This window comes from Pieris napi, chromosome 15, assembly GCF_905475465.1.
Source record: "Pieris napi chromosome 15, ilPieNapi1.2, whole genome shotgun sequence".
NCBI classification, from domain to species: Eukaryota; Metazoa; Arthropoda; class Insecta; order Lepidoptera; family Pieridae; genus Pieris; species Pieris napi.
In genome coordinates, this window is record NC_062248.1 from 10,007,248 (window position 1) to 10,019,658 (window position 12,411).

Here is a 12,411-nt window from a genome sequence, read left to right on the forward strand (position 1 = left end):
TACAGAGTAATTGTGCGGCGACGGCGCGGCAACGGCGCGGTGACGGCATCGTGTGCAGGAACGCTAACACCACATTGCCCTGTATAAGTCAATCTGTTTATATATTGCCTAAAATAATCGTTTCTACAATTCACTATTACTATATAACTATACACATACATATATTTACACTGATTCAATTAAACCACACTTTTTATCCAACAACAAATATTTCGTTTCGTTTATACAATCTCTATATAAATAATTTCAGATTACTCCGCGGTTCTAGTTACAACGATAGTGCGACTCCAGGTGCCAGTAGCTGTCAATCACAGCCGTCACTTTCGCCTAGAAGCAGCCTTTCTTCTGCCAGCCCACCACCACCACCACCTTCATACACCCAGGTATGACATAAATCTTTTCCTGTTACTTTTTTTATAAGATTGTTTTTTCCTTCTCCTTATTTTTTAATTTTACTCAAAATACGGAATTGAATACTCTAAATGGTATCAAAAATTTTGTAGGTTGAAAGACAAAGAAGGCAACAGAGGGAGTTAGAAGAGAAGTTAGCGGAGATGAGGATAGGTGTCGCGACTGGTCTTAACGAAGTTACGGGATTGGCTACCAGTAGTGAGTATTATATCATCATCAATCAAAATCATTAAAATATCATCATAAAACATTTAAATACATTTCGTACTAAATGATCTGATATTAGTGTGCCCTTTTTCTTTTTTTGTGTATTTTCTTTTTACACGCTTTATATTAGCTTCACCTGTATGTATGTATGTAACCGATTCCTTCGGACTCGATTTTGACCCACTTTAAACGGACAGATGTTATTCAAATTGCGCACATGTCAAAGATCGATGACAATGCAATAATCCGAAAAAAATTTAACTAAAAAATAAATAATAGTTTAAAAATACTAAAAAACACGCTTTTAAAGCACATCAAAATAATTCCTAATTTAGGCTGAAAATGGTAATGAACAAAAAATACTGGTATTATTGTGAAAAAGCGTGGGTTGCATTATTTTTCACTTTTTAGTTTGATGTGCTTTAAAAGCGTGTTTTTTAGTTTTTTTAAACTATATCATGTATCCTTTCACTGTGTACATATGTTTGCTTTCCGTTGTTCCATTACTGTCTTTATATAGTTTTGCACTTCTTGCGCTCACCTTACCTAATCTTTTTTATCAGAGTTCTGTATAGCTAACCAGATTATAACTATCAGTTCCAGTACAAGTACAAGGCCCCGGACGGCCCGTGGAGCCCCTATCTCCAATCTCTGAGACACCCCCGCCACTGTCACCCACCTGCTCGTCTAGTGGTAAGTTATAATATGATTAAAACTTGGGCCTGTTATTAAATAATTAGATTTTGATGGAATTATTCTTAGGATAAGTTCTACATAAGTTCCAAATTAGCTATTTATTACTTATTGGTAGGATAAACACAATTGTTGCGTTTCACGACTGTCAGATAGCGCTATTCGTCACATAAAGTCCATCATAAGTTAAGAGTCCGATGAATGTCAAATAGCACAATTTATCTTACAAATAATTTATGTGTTGCATAGCTATTTGGTACTTATCCATACATTGTGAAACAGACCCTTAGTATGACAGGACTCGTAAAAAGAATACCAATGCCTTTAAAAGATTTATTTAATGTAGTTATTATATTTACTAATATCCTACATTATTATGTATTAACATAGTATATTCGCGGATGCTTTTCGGGCCTATGCGACTTCGTCAATACAAAGAGTCTAGATCTGGTTAGCGCTGGGCCTTCTTTAGTTCTTATGTTATTTTCACCCATGTATATTCTTTCTATAACATATTTTTAAGTATCTGATTGTTCTCATTTTAACATGTGTGATGTTTGAGAGCAAAAATAAATTAATAGAAGACTTTTTATTTTTTAAAACTCAAGTTTTTAAAATAACCGGATCTACTTATTTTGACATTTCCTGTCCTGTCAATTGTCAAACTCAACTGTCAAGCTGGGTTGGAATGTCATAAACATGGAATTTCAACAAAAGTATCGTTTTCAGGAACAAACACTAGATCAGTATCAGCAGCAGTGAGCGATGAGTCAGTGGCTGGAGATTCTGGAGTCTTCGAAGCAGCTCAGGCGGCCGATTCTTCTAACATAGGTTAGTATCTCCAACTGATATATCTCCTGAATTGTTGTGTAAACTAAAAAATTTGACCAAAAAGTTTGTATAGCAATGAATAAAAAACTTTCTTAATTTTGTTATATTACTATACTTTTTATTATATATAGTCTATATATATAAAAATGAAACCCGTTTTCCGTTGTCACGACATAACATGAAAACGGCTTGACCGATTTGGCCAATTCTTTTTTTATAATATTCTTTGAAGTACGAGGATGGTTCTTACGGAGAGAAAAATTAAAAAAATTTAGTGAAATAGTCTAAAAACAACACTTTTCTATATTCCCATACATAATATTCGTAATAATACTTAACAGTTAATTTGAACTTTAATACCATATCATAAAGTTCAAGTGTAAGTGGGGGGGTTCCGGGAAGGTAAATTTTTATTTTTTGACATATTTGTTGTCTTATCAACTTTCTTTTTTTTATTTTAGCTAGACCGGTATCCCGAATAGCAGAATAGGTATTTAAAAAAAATAAAGAATCGACTGTTAGGCGGTACGATGTTCGCCAGGCCAGCTAGTATTCAATAATTATTTAGGGTACTTATATTTGGGAGCTATTGAAATTATTCTCTTGGTAATTAGTTGCGAAATACCGATATAAAGTCAAAACTCCCTAAAACGTCAGAATAGTTCAATACAATGTAACGATTCTTTCCATATAACGCCAGACAATTCAGCATCGGTAATAAATCATTTATTTGCAAAAAAAAGTTGTAAATTCAAATTGATTAATTTAAAAAAAATCTTACAATCGGCTATTTAAAAATAGACATGAAAATGTGTTATTAATTATTACAAAGTCATAATAATAAGAAAAGTTAAGTTATATATAATTGTTGTCAAAACTTATGATCTAAATAGTCTCCCACGCTATAATAGCACCTTGCCATTAAATATTTAGAGTTTATATTTACACAATTTACATTACAATAACACAAAACAGGAGAATAATATAAAAGATACATTTACGAAGTATAAAAGAAATAATTAATAATTTTGTTTTATTACATGACATTATGACAATGTTTCTTCCGTACTAATTATTATATTATTTATTGCAGTGAACAGTGCGCAAATTGAAATCAAATTACGTTACTGTTCGGATGAAACTGCGTTGGAAATCGGAATCCTTCGTGCGAGGAACCTTCATGCTCTATACATAGACAACGGGACGGAAATGTAAGTAATTTTCTTACATTTTACAAAGTTATTTGATATGAATGGTACGAACTAAATAAATAATTTAATATTCTTGATGGGTTAAGTTTAAAATTTATCTTTAAATGCCAATTGTCAAACGTCATTTTGATAGAAAAAGGGATGTTAAAATCATTCATATCAAATATGTTGAAGAAAAAAAAAAGATTGGATTGTCTCAATCGCGCATTTTTGGGCAGAAGTTCCTTCTCAAGCCATTTTTTCTCTACTAGTTCGATACTTTTGAATGTGTGTCTAGTATTAAACGGTACATATTTTAGGCTTTTTCAGTTGAAGTATGTTTCTTTAAGCATTCAATAAATCCAAATATAACCTTCCCCAGATCTGTCCGTGGTGCCTTAGTGGTAGGCGGTGGTGGTGGTATTGTATTCAATACACCAGCCTTAGCCTGGCGAGGGACGACTCTAGTATGGAGGAACAACCAGCGCGCTTCGATCGGGTCTAGGGCTCTGAGAGCCGCTACTTTACAAATTAATTTAGCGGCCGACAGCGAATGCCTGGTGAGATTCTTTCTAGTAGCGTAAATAATTCAATCTCTGCTTAAAATAATGGTAAGGGTTTGGAATTTCGTCGCACGAATTTGATGATACTGATTATGCAGGAGTCTCGAGACCTTCATTGGAACACCTCCAAGTGATTTTTGCTGCCGAAAACGCGTCTAAGTATTAAAAAAAAAAGTTTTGTGTAATGTATTGAAATTTGTAAACAATCCGCCATTTTCTACTTCTTTTCTAGATGTGACATTCTCTTTAAAAAATCGTTTTTTAAATTAATCGATTGTTAATAATCGTTTTTTTATTTATCTATTGTTTCCTCATTTTTTAAATTTAAAGTTAAAGAATATTCAACATTGAAATTAACCTAATTTCGTGTTGATAGATTATAGGGTTCCGAAAATTTTGAAATTATCGATACCTACTCGTTTGTATTTCCTAATTAGAATCAGAGGACCCCACTATCCACGTGGTCTATGAAGGTCCCCCGAGACTCCTGCATAATCAGTATCGTCAAATTCGTGCGACGAAATTCAAAACCCAACCCAAAATAATGATGAAAACTAGCCAAATTCGAGTATTCGGCGCACGCCTTGAGTGCCATGTGAAAACCTTATTGGACGAGAGCGAATCACCTGATTTTTCCCATTAAAAATGTATATAAAATCGTTAAAAGCCAGTCTAACTTCTGTTCCTTCTTCAGGGTTGTACACAAGTGAGCTTAGCAGACTTCGACCCAGAAACAACTTCACAAAAGTGGTATAACGTGTTGAGCTTCAGAAGTATGAGAAGGGATGAAAGCTCTGATGAATCTACCGTTATTTCTTCGCAAACGTCTACTCTCACAAGGAATAGAGGTAATGGAAATTAAATATTTCTCTGATATGTGTACTAAATTAGTCACCTCACCATCAATCGTATCACCTCGACGTCCGCCGTTCCACATCTGGGCGTTTTTTAAGGCAGTTTCTGCCTTGCACCACTTGCCCACTGAGGGAGCGTTCAAGTATTACGTCATGCAATTTGTGGAGATGTATGAACCCCCCCCCATGTAACGCGCCGTAACGTTTTTCTGTACCAAATAGTAAAACGTTTCTTGACCACTGGACCCACGTGGACTCTTTAAATACCTAGTTACCATTATGTGGTGTAAAGTACTGGAAAGTCGAATATAATATTAAAAATAAAGAGTAATTCAAAGTAACGTTTTACCAATAGACCCCCTCCCCCTCCCAAAATTCGTTACGTAATAATATGTACTTGAACGCTCCCTGAAGTATTTCCGAACCAATTCGACTTAGGGTCCTTCAAGAATAAGAATAGAGCGTACCAATTCTTAAAAGGCAACGCACTCGCGAGCCTTCTAGCATTGAGAGTGTCCATGGTTAATATCACTTAACATCAGGGGAGCCTCCTGCCCGTTTGCCCACTGTTCTATAAAATAATAATAATAAAAAAACCCTGTTCAGAAACGTTCCATTAGCATCAAATATTCATTAAATTGTGTGAGAATCTTTAGGATGACAACTTGGAATACAATATGGCGATATAACTTTTAATAAATTAACTCTTTCGTCTCTTTCTGTCAAATTGTGTTTACTCTGTGATGAAAAGAGACGGTTTTAATTATTTAAAATATTTTTAAAAAACACTATTTTTTTTTTATTTTTAGGTCCTGAGAGTATGACCGGAGCTGAGTGTAATATTGAATGTGGAGAAGACTCTGCGTCTGAAGACGAAGAGTCCAGAGAACCACTAAATCAGGTAAGATACTAATTTAATGTAAAATAAACAATTTTTTTATAGTCCAGTTTTAAGTTTTACTAAAATTAAAAAAAAAATTACGAATAATTTGATTTACTTAATTTGCAGAGATTAATCTGCAAACTCAAGAAGTAATTCTAACACATTTTTTGTCTGTTTTCTTAATTTTGAAGTAGGCCTGAATCCGCCTTTATTAACATACTTATAAAATAAGTGAATTGCTCACAGATCGTAGAAGAAGACTCATTCGAGGATTACATTCCGGAGGAAGAAATAAATCTAGAGGAGGAGTATCTTCCTTCCACAGCAGAGAAGGAGACCAACACCGAGTGTAACTTCTGTCCAGAGGGCGCCAGACAACTTCATAGGAGGTTTGTTTTTTTCTTCTTTTTTGGTGGCGGTTAAAATTCATGTAAATAATGGTTATGGTTATTATTAAACCCGTTTAAGACGACAAAAAAAGGTTTTATCTCCGAAAGTCTTATGATTTTTTCGTTATAAAGCGTATTAAACGGGATTTTCTGTAGTAATTTATTGGGTGTAGGTGCAATTGTTATATAACTTACTGTTTTGTTAATATTAGACATTTTTATAGTTATTTGATTATATGTATATAAACGTAATTTTTTTTTATGCAAACATATAGTTTTTTTTCAACGTTTTCTATTAAAATAGTAGTTGATGTAGCTATCACATATTTTTAGTTAAAAAATAACTTTTTTTTTTCAATTTTTTTTGAAAAAAAAAAAAAAGTATCACTATGTAAAAGAAGTCGTCAACATAAACATTGTTCTTCAGATTTTATAAGCTGAAGCGAATTGAGGCTGATGGTCGCCCTCACGTGGACAGAACCTTACAGAAATAGTATATGTATATACTAATTCTTTGTATATATACTTAGGTATGTCTCGATGTTGTTTGTACCACTATAGGTGTGATTTGCTTGATATGAGTGGTTTAAACAGTTTGTAAGCACTTAAAACTGGCACTATTAGTTAAACGGAATGTTAACTTTTTTTATCGGTTTAATATACAAAACTTCTTCAAAAAGCTTTCTTTGTAACTACACAGAAGTTCAAAAATAACTGATGGTGACGTCACATGTCCCTACAGAAGTGCCAAAATTCACAATTTGAAAGAAACAAAAAGTACAAAGTATGTATGTATTTGTGACGTCACTTAATAATAATAAAAGCCTTTTATTGCTAATACTTTACATATGAATACATTTATATTTCTATATAATTCTTTCTAGCTATCAGGGTGTCCTTTTTTGGCAAATCCCACCTGCTCTATCTGGTCTATCCTTCTAAATTGTCTACCTCTTTTGCGTTTATTGTACCTTGGGCACCAGTTTAATACTTTCTTGCTACACTTTTCTATTCCTCTTGTAATGTGCCCCGCCCAATTCCACTTAAGTTGGCATGGCGTTGGAACAGTACCTTATACCATTCTTAAACCGATAAAAACAGTATTACGATGGGCGGAATGTTGCACACATTTACGTTCAATATTTTAAAATTGCACGACAATTTGCATGTTTTGGAACACCAGGCACTGTTATTATGCTTCGAGATTTGCTTTGAGAGTTATATTTTGTATGTAAATTTTCAATAGAGAATATATATATATAGTCTTAAGTTAATAATGATATTATTATACAAACTTTTAACATAGATTTATTCCTTTTCGTGAAGAACTTAAAAAAAAAACTAAATTTCTGTGGTTCAACTAATCAAACGCCTTCGCGGGCTTTTACGTTTCATTAAAAAAAAAAGAAATCAGTGGCTTAACCTTTTTAGGTCTTAGCTTCAGATTTCTGTATCTGATTCATGATCTTTTGTCAATCTAATATGCAAGTTGATCAGCCTCCTGTGCCTGACATACGCCGTCGACTAAAAACCCAAAAGGGTTTCCTCACGATGTTTTCCTTCACCGTTCGAGCGACTGTTAAATGCCAAAAGAACTTTTACTATTCAATCCTTATCTGTGGCAAAATTAAAACATTATTTTTTTTTCAGGAAAAGTCAACAAGTAAGCACAAATCAAGAGGAGTCGCTCGCAACTATCAAAAGATCTCAAACTTTCTCACCGCAACCGCAAAGCATTGGCAAAGGACATTATATTTGTAGGTTAGTAAACATTCTGAAAAGGTGGGAGCTTGTAGTTTATTGTTTATCAGAATGCCAAATCATAAAATGACTGCTTCACGACTGATTTGAGAGCGACCGCCGATGCGATAACCGCTGTGTGAGTTACAGAATCGCAGGGCTGCACGGTATTATCTCATAAAGTTTGGTTGTTTCTTTGATCTGGCTTATTTGCCGCCCTAAATTTACAAACTACATATGAAATAATTCATCATATTATTAATGCCACTTACACATTTTTTTACTATTATTTTTAAACGTAATATAAATGTATTGCAATGAATTTCAGACTCAACCGTTCAGAATCTGATTCCTCGATGTCTCAATATGCACGGAGGGCTCTCCACCCACCCACAGCACCTGGAATACCTTTTGACAGGACACTGAAAGAAAGACGATCTCTCAGGTACAATTTGTAATATTTCGGCCATGTCGAAAACATATACTTAGTATTTCCGATATAAATAATAAAATGTTGCGTCGCGGGTTAGTTATAACCCGTAGACTATTATTTTTCTTAATAAAGTCCCCATTTATTTTAGAGGTACGTCTTTAGCGTGCTTTTTTTTGAGTTCCTTTGATTAACACATGCTAGTAGATACAAAATCTATTATAATAAAACAAATCGGTGGCGCTACGAGTACAACCTTTTTTAGGTTTGGGCCTCAGTTTTCTGTATCTGTTTCATGATCATTTGTTATCTAATAGGCAAGTAGCTGATCAGCCTCCTGTGCCTGACACGCCGTCGACGTTTTCAGTCTAAGGCAAGCCGGTGTCCTCACGATGTTTTCCTTCACCGTTCGAAAGTCAAAGTCAAAGTCAAATCGTTTATTTCAATTAGACCATCTAAAATGGCACTTTTAAACGTCAAAAAAAAATATAAAGAAGATTCTAGTTGCCCCTTCCAAAAGGTAGTTTCGTGTGGAGAAGAATGGGCAAGAAACTCCACACTTACTCTTTTAAAATAGGTTTACAATATTTTGTTACATTTGTTAAATAATTATACGTGAAGGCAATGTACTCTTAGAATAAACACAAACCGTGCCAGAGCGAATGTTAATTGCGCACATAGACATATTTTAATGTATCATTAATTAATATTCTAGATGGGGCCGTGTGCGCGGTGCCGCAGTTAGACACAGCTCGACGAAGCGCAGCGCGCGGACTTCGCTCGATCTGTCTCTGGATCTCAAGGCTCATCACTCACGACTCACTGATCTACGGCAGGAGATCGCCCATCTCACACTTCTGAAGAAACGGTAAGCGTTCTATTACGGTTCATAAAATATAATTTATCGTATTAAAACATGTTCCATTGGGAATACAAAAATTTAAATTAAATGTTATTAGGGTGTCACTGTACTTTGAAGTTTATATTAAAAAAAATGAAACAAAGTTTGGTTTTTTTTTATGGCTCTGGCACGGTTTGTGCATTATTATTAGCCAGCGTCAAGTATAAGATTTTTTATAATTACCGGTACCGTACCGTACAACCCTCGCAAAGGCGGAGAACAAATTTGAATTAAATTAAAACTTGCCCTCGAACCGGGAATCGAACCCGGTACCCCTCACCTAGCTGCCACTTAATAAGACCTCTAGGCTATGAGGCCCCTAAGTTTGGTTTTAAGACATTTATAACATCGTTCAAGATTGTAAGGGTGAGATTCAGAGCCGATACTTAACGCGAAGTACGACTCACGTTTATCAAAATCCAATACATTTTTGACCTATAGGAGTCACTCTTAAAGTCTAAAAATACGTAAGCGTTTATTTTGAGATACGCTTTGCAAAACTGGAATCATTTTGATGATTTGTTTCAGTGTGGTTTAGTCTTTCTTATTTCGTACGAATAAGCAATGAGCAGGAGAGTAAATTCCATTTTAATAAAAACTACTATACTATACCGCCAGTTGCCCTCCTTTACATTTCATCAATGGTTATACAGCCTCTTGTGCCCCTTAGCCTCCTGGTTAAGGCCCATAACCATAATTGAGGACATCACTTTGCCATCGCAATCTATCTAGTGCTTCCCGCGTCCAAATGCGAACCCCTATTGTTTCGAGGTCCTTGACAACTCCATCCCACCAACGCAGCCTCGGTCTACCGGGTCCTTTCCATTTAATTATGTTAAATGTTAATATTGTAATGCAACGAAGTGTTAATAAATAAAAAAATCTAATAATAATAAATATATCTGAAAAAGGTACCAATAACATAAGGTAAATTGAAACATGGTTTTCAGGCTCGAAGAAGCTTGCGCCAAAGGTGACCCCACGATAGCAGCGTGGGTTGCTGAAGACGAAACTCTTCGAAGGCTGATCTCAGCACCAGAAAGCTCAAGCAACGACCGAGTCTCCAAGTTATTCCAGAGGACATGCAAAGAGATCTATCGTCTAAGAAAATCAAGGCAGGGTGGAAGGAAACCAGACCTCGTTACGTTCAAGTGAGTTCTTAACATACTCTTTTATTCAATAATAATCAGCTGCCCACTGAAGTATTTCCGAACCGAAAAGGTCGGCAGCGCGCTAGCGAATCTTCTGGCAGTACGAGTGTCCATGGGCGGTGATCACTTAACATCAGGTGAGCCTCCTGTCCGTTTGCCTCCTGTAACATAAGGCTGATTACCACTTATTGTATTCACGACTGACTTCTGTTGTCTGGAATATATTTGGCATGGGAGATGTTGATGACATTTTAAAATATTTTTATAGTCTCGTCAATAGTATTCTTGATGAGTGTGTACTAAAAATAGTTGTGAGAGGGGCTAATTAAGAAATTGACTGTGGCAAAAATTAATCTGGATTTGTATATGAAAAAACACCTTTCGTTTGGCAATCAAGTTTAATAATAATTTACTAAACATATTCAAAGATCTTCCGACTAGACTTTTTAAAAATCGACTTAATGTTCCTACTACTTTTGGAAAAAAATATTATTATATTATTATATATGTGTATATGTTATGTATTATGAATATTAATTTGATAACGTTATTACGTTATCAAATTTATATTATTATATATTTTAATATTGTGATGATGTAGTGATAAATTGGTATAAAAATTGACTATAATGATATGACTCAGATTGTAATTGCAACTTTTATTCTACCTTTTTAATACAAATATGCAAATATGTGTGGCAGAATATACAAACTTATGATTGTACCACCATAACACACACATGTTTCTACTACAAAATAGTTTTAACAATGCTTTTTTAATTACAGAGAAAAAATGGCATTCTTCACTCGCGCCAAGTCAACGGTACCAACAATGCCCGATGATGGAAATTCGGAAGACGATTGGGAGCAAGATTTGGAAGAACGAAGCACTCCAGATGGTAGGTCTTCTAAAACGTCTTTCGAAAAGACCGCTCCAGCACAAGAACCCGTCGAATGCAAGAATCCTTGTATGCCCGAAGCTAATTTCGATAACGAACTCAAAATAAGTGAAGAAGAGGAGGTTAGGTATGATTTTGTAGTCGATAGAGTTTTAGGAGTTCAGGTTTGAGTTCCTCGGATCACGATTCTGGTTTGAATTTCAAATACAAATGATGGGTCATATACGTATACTAAGATCTGACTATTGTCGACATGCCATAAACCAATATTTAAACTTTGATTTTAAAGTTAATATTTGGCTAATTTGGTATAATGTTAGAAAATGGTAGTTTCAAGTGTTAGGGAGCGTTCAAGTATTGCGTAACGTATTTTGGGAGAGGGGGGGTCCTTTTGTGAAACGTTACGATGCGGGGCGGGGATTAAATTACGCGTTATTGTTAATATTTTTTTCGACTTACACCACATAATAGTAACTAAAGAGTCACTAGGTGGTCACGAAACGTTTTACTATACTTGGGTACTGAAAAACGTTACGGCGAGTTACATTGGGGGGGGGGGGGGGGGGGGTGTCAGTAATCTCCAAAAATTGCGTAATACTTGAACGCTCCCTTGTCAACGGCACCTATTGTTCGTAAAAATCTGTGATTTTATTTGCCTTTTGAGATTTCTGGTTGAAGACTGAGTGTAATTAACGTACGAAGCGAGTGCCATATCGCTATGTTCAAAATAAATGTATTTTATGTTTGACGCGGTTTTATTAAATTAATAATTATATAAATACATGTTAGGACTTGTCCAATTGTAAGCAACCCATACTAAACGGTAATATTGCGTCAATATATTGTAAATAAATATGTATTTAATAAAACCGTTGGAGTTCGTACAAAAACGTGCCTTTTTCGGTGCCTAGGCGTTCGTGCCATACGGCATTCAATCACGGTGAGTCACAAATAAATGCCAAAATATAGTGGGATCGTGTACATATTGCCCACCGGGGTAGACCACCGATAGCTTGGCCAAAAACGCTTTGTATATGGCTAACGTTTTGGGCTACATTTTGTAACCAATTTAGCACGCTAAGTTTCGAAACGTAGCTCAAACACGTATTAAATTATTCATTCCTTGATAATTCAGTTATAAATTACAAATTCTACTAAATTAGTAGGATTTAATTAGTAGATTGTCCGCCATTTTGTAGTTGTTAGTTGACGTTTTTAAACGTGCAATACCTGTAAATATTCCGTTCATTATCTCGATCTGAAAGTAGC

At 35.0% G+C, this 12,411-nt stretch overlaps 1 protein-coding gene across 3 annotated transcripts in view; it reads left to right on the top strand.

Annotated features, from left to right (window-relative positions):
• Positions 1 to 11,511, top strand: part of LOC125056577 (protein kibra) — a 73,106-nt gene extending 61,595 nt beyond the window's left edge. For 2 of the 3 annotated variants that reach the window (XM_047659747.1, XM_047659746.1), the window contains 14 exons: positions 251 to 383; positions 504 to 609; positions 1,216 to 1,311; positions 2,041 to 2,142; positions 3,236 to 3,353; positions 3,715 to 3,892; positions 4,590 to 4,743; positions 5,559 to 5,650; positions 5,879 to 6,021; positions 7,672 to 7,782; positions 8,090 to 8,206; positions 8,907 to 9,059; positions 10,043 to 10,243; positions 11,030 to 11,511. In XM_047659747.1, coding sequence (XP_047515703.1) covers positions 251 to 383; positions 504 to 609; positions 1,216 to 1,311; positions 2,041 to 2,142; positions 3,236 to 3,353; positions 3,715 to 3,892; positions 4,590 to 4,743; positions 5,559 to 5,650; positions 5,879 to 6,021; positions 7,672 to 7,782; positions 8,090 to 8,206; positions 8,907 to 9,059; positions 10,043 to 10,243; positions 11,030 to 11,312 — 1,987 coding nt within the window. In that variant the 3' untranslated portion in view covers positions 11,313 to 11,511. Of the gene's footprint in view, positions 1 to 250; positions 384 to 503; positions 610 to 1,215; positions 1,312 to 2,040; positions 2,143 to 3,235; positions 3,354 to 3,714; positions 3,893 to 4,589; positions 4,744 to 5,558; positions 5,651 to 5,878; positions 6,022 to 6,448; positions 6,552 to 7,671; positions 7,783 to 8,089; positions 8,207 to 8,906; positions 9,060 to 10,042; positions 10,244 to 11,029 lie in introns of those variants that run through there. The other variant, XM_047659748.1, reaches the window with a different exon arrangement.
• Positions 11,512 to 12,411: the final 900 nt, after the last annotated feature.